The sequence below is a fragment of the Rattus norvegicus genome, chromosome 12 (assembly GCF_021556685.1).
Source record: "Rattus norvegicus strain SHRSP/BbbUtx chromosome 12, alternate assembly SHRSP_T2T, whole genome shotgun sequence".
Classification (NCBI taxonomy): Eukaryota; Metazoa; Chordata; class Mammalia; order Rodentia; family Muridae; genus Rattus; species Rattus norvegicus.
This window is the reverse complement of record NC_141545.1, coordinates 41,461,442-41,474,757: the sequence shown is the minus strand read 5'-3', so window position 1 is coordinate 41,474,757 and position 13,316 is coordinate 41,461,442. Positions and strand designations below refer to the sequence as shown.

The 13,316-nt window shown below is 51.2% G+C and overlaps 1 protein-coding gene across 21 annotated transcripts in view; it reads right to left on the bottom strand.

Moving 5' to 3' along the window:
- Positions 1-13,266, bottom strand: part of Ccdc63 (coiled-coil domain containing 63) — a 28,706-nt gene extending 15,440 nt beyond the window's left edge. For 3 of the 21 annotated variants that reach the window (NM_001437355.1, NM_001437363.1, NM_001437353.1), the window contains exons 1-4: positions 7,397-7,433; positions 5,055-5,155; positions 4,489-4,658; positions 1,493-1,682 (exon numbers count right to left, since the gene is read on the bottom strand). In NM_001437355.1, the coding sequence (NP_001424284.1) occupies positions 1,493-1,682; positions 4,489-4,658 (360 nt within the window). In that variant the 5' untranslated portion in view covers positions 5,055-5,155; positions 7,397-7,433. Of the gene's footprint in view, positions 1-1,492; positions 1,683-4,488; positions 4,726-5,054; positions 5,156-6,830; positions 7,434-13,026 lie in introns of those variants that run through there. The other 18 variants (NM_001437354.1, NM_001437362.1, NM_001437358.1 and 15 more) reach the window with 10 other exon arrangements.
- Positions 13,267-13,316: the final 50 nt, after the last annotated feature.

Genomic DNA, 13,316 nt, shown 5'->3' with positions numbered 1-13,316 from the left:
GAAGCCCACATTGGGCAGGAGCACTCGGCTGAAGCCTTGACGGCTCTCCACGTGTGTGCAGTCTCTTGCAGAATCAGTCACACCAAGGGTCGCAAACCACAGCCCTTTGGCCCATGGCTTATTGTTATGAATAAAGATTTATTGGAACAGCCAAGCCAGTCATTTCTGTACGGCTGGAGTCACCACAGAGACACCGTAGTTTGCCAAACCCAAGTAGGACTGTGGGCCTTTTGCAAAAAGGATTTCGCAGGGCCATTTTAAATATGTTGGACCAGAGTGTTCACATATCAAAATGCATTTGAATTTAGTGTCATTCCCAGTCTTACTTGGCTACCACATTGGTTCCAAATGAATTAAGGGACTGAAACACAGTCAGTAATAGAAGACGTGGCACAAGGTCCTATGTTCCATTGCCCGGGGACTTACAGAAGACGTGAGTTTGGTTCCCAGCACCCATAACAATGGGAATATACAGGATCGGCTCAACAGTCTAGTTCCAGGGGATTTAATCCCAGGGCACTACTTTCACACACACACACACACACACACACACACACACACACACACACACACACACATTTTAAAAATAAAATATCACAACAAAACAAAAAGGGAGTAAGGGTGGCCTGGTATACCTTTATTCCCAGCACTTGGGAGGCAGAGACAAGTAGATCTCTGTGACTTCCAGGCCAGCCTGGTCTATACAGTGAATTCCAGGCTAGCCAGGGTTACAGATATATGCCTCAAAAATAAGTAAATGTGGGCCGGAGAGATGGCTCAGCAGTTAAGAGGGCTGGCTGCTCTTCCAGAGGTCCTGAGTTCAATTCCCCCAACCACATGGTGGCTCACAAACATCTATAATGGGATCTGATGCCCTCTTCTGGTGTGTCTGAAGACAGCTACAGTGTGCTTATATATAATAAATAAATAAATCTTTAAAAATAAAAAATAAGTAAATGCAAATGAATTAACGAGTTACATACTCCCAACACAGTGACTCAGGGGAACCCTCCCCTTTCCTAAGGGGAAAGGTTGGGATGCAGTGAGAAACACAGGTAACGCCATCATCCAATGATACACAGTCTTGAAGGACTATTTTGAACCGATGAATCATGCTCAGAATGCCATGTCTACCTCATGGCCAACATGAGACCTCCCAGAAGGCTTTTCTCCTGCCACAACACCTGTCAATGTCCCTGAGAGATGCTACCCACCGTCTCAGAAGGAAAAGATAACGGCCCATTCTCTAACCCATGTTTGGTGCACAGCATGGAGGCGGGAGAAACTGGCATTGTTTGAAGCCCAGAGCGATCTTAGTTACAGCACCAAAACCTTGCCCTTGTTGTCCGATGCTAAGGATGCTGGGATTGGTTCTGAGACTCGAGGTGGCAGGGGACACGCAGGGTTGATGGAACTGAGCTCCCATGCGATGTTCCACTCTGCCTAGGGCACCGTGGCGGTTCTGTCCCCGTCCCCTCCAGGGAAGTCTCACCTTGTCATCCAGTTCTCCCAGCAGCACCTTCATGGAGGAGATCAGAGCCTCGTAGTCCCCCTTGGTCTGCAGCAGGAAGCGCAGCTCCGTGAAATTTTTCTGGTTGAGGTCTAGGTTCTTTGGCGACTTCACGAGGCTCAGAAGCAAGGTGGTCTCTGCCTGCTCCGCTTTCAAATTCTCTATCTCCTTGCTGAAGGAAGGTGGTTCTAGCTTAGCCCAGTAGCCCCTAAACCACCTTCACGGAACCCACAGGGAATCCTACCCCTGAAAGGAGCCTGAGGGATGGCAGGGGTTCCGGTACAAGGAGGGTTTCCAGGTAGGGGGCTCAGGTTGAGATCTGGAGCCCCATGTCCCTGACTCCAATCGTCCCCGTCTCTCCTGCTCCACCCTCCTTAGGGGAAGGCTGCCCCGGTATGAGTGAAAATCCTTCACCGAGTAGCTTCGGGAGCTGGTACTGTTAGTAAGGTGTTTCCTGTATAAGCCTGTAGACCTCAGGTCCATCCCAGTACCTGTGCACACAATCAGGTTTGGGATGTGGAGACGGGAAGATCCCTGAGTTAGCTGTCAAGCCAGCCAACCTAGTCAGGGAGCTCCAGGCTAATGAGACAGTCTTGACAAAACCAAGATGGGGCTCGCAAGATGGGTCCATGAGTAAAGGCACTGACAGCCAAGCATGGCTACCTGACTTTGATCTCTGAAATCCACATGAAGGAAGGAGAGGCTGGAATCCCAAGAGTTTGTCCTCTGATGGCCAAGCACGAGCCTTATACATACACCCAAGGACTAAGTAAACACGTAGTTAAAAAATAAGGCAGATGATCCCTGAGGAGCACCAAAAATTGACTTCTGATCTCTGACTCCTACATGTGCACATGCATGAACAACAACAACAAAACAAAAACAAAAACAAAACAAAAAAAAAAAACTGGAGCAGGACTCTGAAGTTTGTATCAACATGGAGCTGTACAATAACCTTGATCCCTTGGCCAAGGCCTCTCTCTGAGGCTAGCAATGTGTCAAACTGGCTGAGATATGGGAAGGGGATGGGAGGAGCTGAGCAGGGATCAGGAAATAGAATGGAGGGAAACTGGGAAGGCTTCGGACAGACATCGGCACTTGGCATGTTAGGAGGTCTGAGATCTCAGACTCCAACCGGACCTCAGCAGGGGTACAGCCTGCCTTGCAACAAGAGCCTCAAGTGAGCTGTGCCCATCCATCTGCTGGGAGCGCTGCTGCAGAAAGCTAAGGAATGTTCTAGAATGTTCTAGAATGTAGATTAGCAAGCCAGTGCCTACAAAAAGCCTCAAGAAACAGTATAGACTTTGAGAGACCCCTTTGTAATTCAACTCATCCTGAAGTGGAGTTGTCACTGCAGGGTCAGACATGACTCCCATGGCTGTGCCAATAAAACTTTATTTAAAAGAAGCAGAAGCCAATGGGCCAAGGTCCAGGAATGGAACTATCTAATGGGACCATCTGTAACGACAATAATAACAAGGATGCCATGACCCTGCATTGTCTGGCACACCTGCTTAGTCTCACGAGGCTAGGGAACCCTTAAGCCACTCTTGGTGTGCCTCCAGAACCAAACACTTCGTTTTATTTCACTCGCTATCATTTGGACGCCATGTGTAACTAATGAACCTAGCAGATGGTCTTTTCCAAGGTTGCTGGTACTTCTGCCCCCTCAACTCCTACCTGGAGGGGGACCTTGTTAAGGCAGAAGGAAAACGCACCTCAGCTGAGCTGGCCTGAGCCGGTCACAGGAGAGAGTGGTTACTTTGTTACAGAGCAGCTGCCTGGTAGGCGGGGCTGGGGCTGGGCAAAGGGAGCAGGTACCCTGAAGTATAAGGGAGAACTTCACAGAGCGTGTTCGTGTTTTCCTTTTAAAATCTTGAGATGCAGGCTCACTGGGTAGCCCTGGCTAGTTCAGAACATGTGTAGAGCACATGGCCTTCAAATTCAGAGATCCAGCTCTCCAGAGTGTTGGCATTAAAGGCGTATGATATGTATGCCACCATGCACAGCAATGCATTTATTCTGTCGCTTTATTTATAGGCATTAGAGTAGGCATGGAGGGGGTGCCTGTAGAGGCCAGAAAAGTGATAGAATCCTTGGGGTTGGAGTTACAGGTGGCTGTGAGACAGATGTGGGTCGTGGGAACCCAACTCAGGTCCTCTGCGGGAGCAACAAGTACTCTTTACCGCTGCGCCACCTCTCCAGCGTCCGCTTTTCTCTTCCACCATATATTTGTGTATGCATGAATGTATGGACATATGTGTGGGTGTTAGCATCCCACCCTGTGCATATGGAGATCAAGAAACAACACGGAAGTCAGTTCTCTCCCTCTAACCTTGTGGGTGCCATCAGACTAGCGGGATCATCTTACTGACCCCAAGGCACTTTGTCTTGTTCTACAAAATGAGAGCTTTTCCAACAGATGGCGCTAAAGTGCTCTTTAAAAAACGCCTTTTTAAAATTAACGGGGTTGTACACTAGGGTAGGGACCAGCCAAGCCCCGAGTAAATGAACCCACGGAAAAGTAAAGATCCCCTTCGCGCCCTTCTCTGAACTCCAAACATCCTGGCAGCGAGGTTCTCTTTGATGGAACTTACAGACACGTTCCCCCAGTTGCAAAAGGATGGGCGCTGTGGCAGCGTGGGAACATTCCCTGACCCTCTGGGATCCTTTGGCCCCGCCCAGTCACTGCCGCAGCTCGTTGGACGGGACAGCAGTGGACACCTCAACCAATCAGCTTCCGGTTGTGCTGGAACTGGGATTGATACGTAAGAGTGTTGTCTGCAAGGACCGCAGGGCAAGAGGGGCATCGGAGAGGAAAACGGGGCCTGGTTGAGGACCACCCGTCCTCCGGAGACCTCTGGATCCTCCCGTGAAGCTCTAAAGCATAGGATAAAAGGTCTCTGGTCCCCAGATGGGTTCAGTGTGGCCCCTGGCCCCAGCTGTACTCTAGACCCGCACCAGCACACCCCTCTTACTACTGGCTGGCGATCATCCGCTGGTTGCGGAAATTGGAAGACTTTCGGCTGTCTACCATCTTCCGGAACTGCTGCCTTAGTTTCCGTAGCTCTGCCTCAGCCAACTGCTCTTTGGCCTTCTCGGAAAGTTCCGGAAGGGGTTCAGAGACCTTCCTCCTGTGTTTCTTCATCTGGGCAAGACAGAGAAAGAGGATGCCCAGGTGACCTAAAGAGGCCTTCTTTCTTTGTTGCTTCAATCTGGGCAAGATAGAGAAAGAAGGCCCGGGTGACCAGAGAAGACTCCAGGTGGTTCCAAGGACAAGGGAGAGCCCACCCTGGGGTGGTCTCATCTGCTTGTCTGTCATAGGGTAGACCCACCCTGGACTGCCGGGTTACTGTCAAACTCCCTGTAGCAGTGTCTTGCTGAGTTGAGAAGTCTCTAGGGTCCTGAGTTTAAGTCTTAACCCTACTGTGGGACTTGGAGAAAGTCACTGTCTCTGGCCTCCCATCTATAAAGTTGATGCTCAGGGAGGGGGTGCTGGGGTAGGATGGTTGGTATGTGAAGGGACATTGAGTGACCAGCTCACCGTCTAAGCTTCCTTTCTGCTTAGACACTGGGTCCTGGAGGTCAAAGCTAGCAAGCCCACTTCTTTCTCGTTCTCTCAGTGTCTCCTCTGTCTGCAATGTCCTGCCCAGAGTGAAAGAGGAAAACAAACGGAAGTGGGCCACCCTGCTAGCAGTGAGGACCCATGGGCCTCTCCTCTCCTCCTCCTCACAGTCCCCTCTTCTGCCCACAGCTTGGCATACAAGGGGAGATGGCAGATGGTGCTGGGTGTAACAAGAGCCCCTCCCCCCAGATCCGATAGTGCCGGAACTTCTTCCTCTCCCGGTTTATTATTAGGACCTGGGCAGATGGCTCCAGCCTGTCACTTACCCTTCTCCTCACATCTCTAAAGGAAAGGGGCACAGAGGCCCCCAGTGATGAGCCTGATGGAGCTGTTTTGGTTATTGATTTTGTGACAGGGTCTCCTGTAGCCTAGGCTGACCTCAAACTCAGTATGTAGCCAAGGACGACCTTGAGCTCCTGATCCTCCTGCCTTCACCTCCAAAGTGCTGGGATCAGAGGCATATGCTACATACCCGGTGCCTCATGCATGCTGGGACAGCACTACCCACTGATACATACCACACACACACACACACACAGAGAGAGAGAGAGAGAGAGAGAGAGAGAGAGAGAGAGAGAGAGAGAGAGAGAGAGAGACCTGACTTCTCAGGTCAGGAACCAGTAACCCAAAAGGGCATTTTATCACATTAGAACTTGAATGCCAACTGCCCAGAGACACTTAGGCAAGGGGACATAAGCTAACAAGCCCCAAAGGGCTGTGAGGTCCACTGTGTCCCAGAAACTGGGAAGTCCTATGTGGAATCCCAGGTTCTCTATTTAGATTTCTCCCCCAGCCTCCGATGGACCTCAGGTGCATCTGTACTGCTCTCTGGAACCTCAGTTTGTACTCAGGAAAGAGAGGAGGGCCACGCCCTCACCTAATCTGCATAATCCCCGCCCACTACCGTGGTCCTGGAATCCCCTGTTGTTCACAGAGAGAATTCAGCAACTGAATTCGGGCTGAATTTTAACCTGGGGATCTAAGGTCCGGAGTGCCGCCGCAGCCATTCCACGGGGCTCCAAGAATCAAACTGGCATGGAGAGATAAACTATAAACACCAAAACCTCAGGGTTTAGCCAAACCAGAAAAGGCCATGTCCAATTGGGTCATGTCCAATCACACTGAATGGAAGGACCTTCCATGAGAAAATGTGAAATGAATTTTCTGGGGGCTTGTAAACCATGAGCGTTAGGGCAGTGTGATTGCGTACATCGGTTTGGCATACAAACAAGCACCTACTGTGTGCTTAGTGTTGTGGGGAACTGAGTGGTGGCGAGTCACCCTCACCATACTAAGGCTCCAAGAAGATGTGTTGGAGTTCCTATTCATATCGTGAGTTCTGAAGAGTGAACAGAAACTCACCCAGCTGGGCCGAATGGGGGGAGGAGGGGGAAGGAGAGGGAGGGCGGGGAGGGGGAATTCTGGGCAGAGAGAACGCCTGGGGTGGAGGCTGAGAAGCAAGGAAAATGTTGCTAGCCCCAGGCAGCCCCTAGCTTGTGTGAGCTGATGTTTTGAAAATGTCATGGAGCTGGGGATTTAGCACAGTGGTAGAGCGCTTGCCTAGCAAGCGCAAGGCCCTGGGTTCGGTCCCCAGCTCCGAAAAAAAAAAAAAAAAAAAGAAAAAAAAGAAAATGTCATGGGGCTTGAAGTTTGGTAAATCAAATTAAAGGAGAAATAATGCTAGAATATTCTTACAGTGAGTGGACAGGTCATGACCATAGACCACGTCTTGGTTTCTGGAGCCTTCCGGATGGGGAGAAGTCAGCTCTCCCAAGCACAGCTTGAATGAATGACCTTCCCCAGGCCTCCTGAACATCTCCCAGTTCATTAGTCCCCGCTATCTTTCCCATCTCCCGTGTAACAGCCAAAGTAGGGAGCCCACACTTCCGTCCCGCTTCTAAATGACAAGGTGGGTTCTGCGGGGATCCTGAGTGAGTGACACGGTTTGTTTTAAAAAGAAACATGAAGCTGGGTTTGGCGGTACTGGCCTGACATCCCAGCCCCTGGGAGGTGGAGAAAGGAAGATTCACGAGGTCAAGATCATCTTTGGCTGTAGCGCGACTTCAAGGCCAGCCTCTGATATAACACTGTCTCAAATAAATGAGTGGATAAGCGATAAATAAATACAAGGACGCTTGGAAGAAGATACCGCTCTTTGGGCTTGGGGAGCATTTACGGTGGCAGTTGCTGGTTCCTGGCTTGCCGGAGCCCCCAGCCTGTGCTCATCGCCGGCAGGGGGCGCTGTGTGTACCCTAACTTACCACCCACGTCTCCCGCGGTTCCGGGTAGTGGCCGCTCAAGCGGCAGCCAGTTCCGCACCCCGCGTTCTCCGCCCTGGAACCCGAACCTTTGTGACAGCGGCGACTCGCGTTCTCTAAGGACAGCCGAGACCACCCGACCCACGGAGAAACCGCAGTTTACCAGAAGGGACGGGGCAATGCACTCCTGGGCTACCCTCAGCTGCCCTGTTCAAACCTTAGCCGTGCCAAGGGGTCACCTTGGCCACCAAGCCAGCTCCTATCCCCTTCCTCCCTGGGCTACTCTATCTTTCCTCTGGCTTCTCCATTAAATACCTTTCTGTAACACAGTAACCTAAGACGACTAGTTTTCAGTTTGTCTGGAGATGAAACCTAGGGCTTCATTCATGCTAGGCAGTGATGACTTTACCCCAGCCCCAACCACCACCACCATCGGGAAGCTCCCCTCTGCTGTTTAGGCTGCCTGACTCACGGCTCTCCACTGTCTGCAGCTGGGTGGGCAGTGGTTAGAAACATGCCTCCCTGGTGAAGGTTTACCCTCGCGGTCTTCCTGGGTGTGGAACTCAGCCCTCTTGCCAAGAAGAACGAGGCTACCCCCACCCGCACCCCCCCCCCCAGTGTAGCCTAGGGCAAACAAAGCTGCCAACGGTAAACAAATGTAACAAGCTGGGAAAATGCAACAAGCTGGGAAAATGCTGGGGTGTCTAGGGCAAGCCTCCCACCCCACCCTCCACGGCTCCTCCGTCTTTAGGCTGTCTTAAGTTAACTGTGTTGTAGAAAGGGGGTATTTAATGGAGAAGCCAGAGGAAAGAGAGTAGCCCAGGGAGGGAGGGAATGGAACACTCAAACAAATGCAAACGAATCCTCTTTAGCAGATTCCAGTCTACACTCAGCTAACCAAACAGGAGCAGCTGGCCCTCATGACACAGCAGGACAGTCTCCATTACTGTCAGATGGCCAAAACAACCCACCCTTGCCAATGCTCAGACTAGGAATGTAAGAGGCTAACTGGTGCCAGGCGGTGGATCCAATGCCTTTAATCCCAGCATTCAGGAAGCAGAGACAGGTGAGTCTCTTGAGTTCGAGGCCAGCCCGCTCTACAGAGTGAGTTCCAGGACACCACCAGAGCTATGTGGGGAAACCATGTCTGGGGGCAGGGGTAACAGGTGCATTATTACTTCCTACGTTGGTCTTATAGGAGCCAAAGGAGCTTCCCACAGCCCAAGGTTAGAGAAGAGGAAGATGCTTTGCTATGGCTGAAAAAGGGCAAAAAAAAAAAAAAAAAGTATTCCATTGGTTGCTGGCAGCCCTCTTGCAAGCATGAGGGAGCCCGGTGGAAGGCGGTCAGCAGGATCACCTAGCTCTTCAGATACTGACTGAGACTGCAGGTTCCATAGAGGGCACCCTCCCAGATCTTTAGCCCCTTGTAAAACCTGAAGCTGCAACTTCAGGATTTTTATTGGGAGCCGAAAGAACGGGCTCTGAGTCACAGTTCTGGCCCAGCGCGGAGACGTCTCAGAACTGCTTTAAGTGTCATTAATAGGTAACTGTCTAAATCCTACAAGAGCCTTATCCAGCAGTGCGCTTATCGGTAAAGAACACAGACCAGGATTATCCCTCCCCGAAACAGTGGACGCAGATGGGCTGGTCAGTCCCCTGAACAGAATGCCAACCTGGTGGGTTCTGGGGAGTCTAGGGACTGTGCAGGGCCTGTCTGAAGTGTAGGTGGGTCCCTTGATCCCCTTGTACCCCTGGAGAATGTTTTCCCCTTTGCTCTGTGATATACCTGCCTCTCTTCTACACTACAATTTGAGCCCTTTCAACTGAGTTCACAAGAACTGGGGTCGAGCCAAGGGCAGCTCAGCCTTGGATCCCAGCACTAATGCTCAGTGAGGGGAGAGAGGTAGAGAGGCTGTGTCCATCCGGGCCCCTTCCCCTGTCATCTCTGGCACATGGGTTCTCAATCTGCGCTCCTTCTGATAGGACAGGAAAAGGACACTTGGCCCAGTTTTGTCCAATTAGATCTTTCAGGCCAGAGACTTGACTCCAGGCATGAACCCCACCACAGGACGGCAAAGGACTGATTGATTGGTTAGTTGTGAGCCTGGTGTTGTGTACTGGAGCTAATGAAAAGTCACCTGCCAGGCGCTGGTGTGGCACTTTGTCACTAACACACAGTATCAATATGGAGTTGACTGTTTTTCTTTTCTTTCTTTCCTTTCGAGACGGGGGTCTTGCTATTAGCTTGGGCTATCCTGGAACTCACTCTGGAGACCAGGCTGGCTTTGAACTCACAGAGGTCCACCTGCCTCTGCCTCCAGACTGTTGGGCTTAAAGGGGTGCCTCAGCAAGCCAGCTGAAAGGGGTTTTGAGAGAGCAGCTATAACTACTAAAGGAGGCAGCCTAGAGTACATTAGTTTACCATTTTTGTTTGTGTGTTTTGAGGCAGGGTCTCATGATGTAGACCAGGCTGACCTCAAACACACAGAGATCTGCCTTCCTCTGAGTGCTCAGACCAAACATGTGCGCCAGCACGCTGCGCTCATGCCCCCATGGTATCTCCTTAGGTCAGACTCCTGCTTGTCTTGTCAGTGTGTTGATCCCTTAGGACACCGTCCATCTGGCTGAGCTCAGGGCCTGGAAGTCTGAAGATGCAAAACTGAGACTGAGGGGGCAGATAAAGGTCAGCTCCCACAAGGCACTGCTCCAGACTGCCACCCCCACCCTCCACCTCCAGCCCTGACAGAGAGACATGAAGGTCTCCCTTTCACCCTAAACCTGCAGCCTCTTTGGATACCAGGAACAGCAGGACACACGGACAAGTCAGCCTCTAACCCAAATCTTCCTCTAAGCCAACCGAAAGCTTCCATCTGGAGGTAAACCTGGGGTCACCGAACCCTTTTATCTCTTCTTCCCAGGTGGCCACACTGACTGACACAAAGACATTGTCTCTGTCTTTGTCCCTTCCTCTTTCTAATTGGCATGTTGGGACAGGCAGCCAAGTAGAGCCCTGATTCACCCCAGCTTTCTCCAAAAACTCACTAGCAACCACACCGTCACATTCCTCTGCTCATCTTCTCTATGACAAACAGGTGACCTTCTTGTGTCCTGAACTGCAGGGACTCTGTCCAGAGGGCAGTGATGGGGACTAGTCCGGGAGGGAAGCCAGCATTCAATTCAATTTGGCACCACACTGTGGTCCATGACCCTGCAAGACACTGGGGACACCTGGCCTCCATCTGGAGGTGGCAGGAGGAACGAGATGCCCCAGGCTGAAGCTATTCTCTCCTCCCTTCTCCCTTCCCTTCTTTCTCCTTTCTCCTGGGATGGCACGGGAAGACCTTGAAAACTACAACGTTTAAAAACTACAGCTCCCAGGCTCCTTTGCAGAAGCAGGCCTCCAAAGAAGATTAAGCGTTAATACATCTTGTCAGTTTAGTGAGTTCAGCTGAAGCCCCAAGACCTCAACAGTCAGGACAAGTGTCTCCCAACGCCCCCATCCCCAACTCCTGCTGTACCTCTTCGTTGCTACCAGGGAATTGGGCCCTGAACCAGCTCTAGAAGGGCTTGACTTCCTCCCAGCCTCTCCAGCTATTTAGGATCTGATGGGACAGCCAGGGCCAGTCTGTTTCCCTGATGGGACCAGGATGAGCCACTCCACACAAATCAGGCAGCGGCTCAGCCCGTGGCCTGCATGCCTTCTCCTTCCTCCTCCTAAATCCCCTGAGAGCAGGTTCTGAGAAAGTTCCTGATTTGTGATCCCATCCATCAGTCCTGGTTAAATGATTTTTTTTTCTTTTCCTTGTTCGTTGTTTTTTTTTCCCCCCAGAGCAGAGACCTGAACCCAGAGCTTAGGGCAAGCACCCTACCACTGAGCTAAAACTCCAAACCCACACTTTTCTTTCTTCCTTCCTTCCCTCCTTTCTTTTTTTTTTTAAAGATTTATTTTATGTATATGAGTGTGCTGTCTTCAGACACACCAGAAGAGGGCATCGGATCCCATTACAGATGGTTGTGAGCCACCATGTGGTTGCTGGGATTTGAACTCAGGACCTCTGGAAGAACAACCAGTGTTCTTAACCACTGAGCCATCTCGCTAGCCACACACCTTTCTTTTTGAGACAGTTTTTCCCTGAGACCTGGGGCTAGCCCCCGTCGAACTACTTGCAATTCACTCAGTTAAGAGCACCTCCTGCCAAGCCGGAGTTCAATTGCTGGGCGAGGCAGAAGGAGAAAACTGACTCCAGAATGCTGTCCTCCGACCTCTGCACGTGTTCTATGACGTACGTACACTTTCTGCTTGCTGCCCCGTCAATAAATAAATGTAGCATAAACAATTTTCAGGTCAATGCCAGCCTCTCTTCATAAAGAAGCAAGATCTTTTTTTTCAGTCCTCCAAGAATGTATAGAGCTTTGAGGAAACATCCACTGTGTCCCCTCCCTTCTATGACCTTCTGTGACACACTCTGGTGACCCAGCCTACGCTCACGGAGTCTCCCAAGGCTGTCATTGTCCCCCATCCTCAACGCAGCCTGAATGTCTGGGTCCTGGAGTCACACAGACCTGGGCGGCCATCGGCTGTGAGACTTTGGACACAGCCCTTGACATCTTGAGAGCTAGCTCTCTCATGGGATCACCTCTGAAACCTCCGGCTTATCTTCCTCACCAGCTCCTCCTGGGGATGCCCGGTCCTGGGAGTAGACTACTGTGACCATTTAGCCGCGCCCAGCATATGATAGCAAGGTTGGGCAAGCTTCCAGGGAAGGGAGGCTTGAAGAAAAGCCTAGAGGATGTGTCCTGGGAAGAGCACCCAGAGAAGGCTCGACTCTCCCGCTATCACTTTTTCTATTGTAGACCATCTCCGAAGAAGGAGGCTGGAACTATCTGTGCTCAGCGAGCCCTCAGACGGGCTGAAGGAACACAGAGAAGCTGACTGTGGCTTATCACGGTGACGGGGCACAGACTAAACTCAGCAAGATTAAAGACAAGGGTCAGAGTCCGGGAGACAATGGGCCTAGGGCTGGGTTCACACGGCTTCAGCATGAGACGCAAACTGCTGACAGCAGAAAGTGCCCCCAAGCCTTGGCATCTGTGATGTTTAGTGAGAGTTGGTCACGTGCGCATGAACTCCGCCAATCTTAGACACTGGGTCTCACCTGCAATAGGGGCCCAGCTCAAATACAAGGCCACAGGCCCTCATGGTGTTTGTTCTGGGGGCTGGAAGGTTATCTTCCAGGAGCCTAGGCAGGGACATGGCTTCGCTGGGAATGCTCAGGGTTTGGACAATACAGACCTACTAAGTTAAGCCTTCACCGCAAACCCAAAGCCCCACCTACCAAGAGAAAAAGGGTCTCCCTCCCCGGGAGTCGGAACTGTATAAGATAACGTCTTGTGGTGGTGGGGATACTGGGACAGACCAGCTGCTATGAAAAATGGCCAAGAGACCGCCACCGTGTGAGGAAGCTCCTACTAGGCAATCAGAGAAACCATGTGAGGCCTTAGACAGATGAACGAAGACACCTCCTTGAACCTCCCAGCCCACTGTTCAGCAAATGGCACCAACCAAAGCCCATGGGACAGAATAAATAGCTAAGCTCACAGCAGCAGAGAGACTAAAACATCCAACAACTTGCCATTTGCAGCGGCTGTGATACGGTTGAGTCCATGGAAATCAGCAACTGGTCCATCTTCCTTTCCTGTTGGGATTCTGCTTGTACGAGGCTTTGATGTCTGGAGCTATGGCAGCCTTCTTGGAACTATGTGGAGGATCATGGCCCACACGTCAACCAGAGAAAACAAAAGATGAGCAGAGGGCTGGGGGCTTGGTGACAAATAGAACCTGGAAGCTTCTACTTCTAGATTTCCAGTTCCTTAAGCCTCTGTTGACCATTCCGTTCTTTGTGTCCCTGCCTGTCTGGGGTTC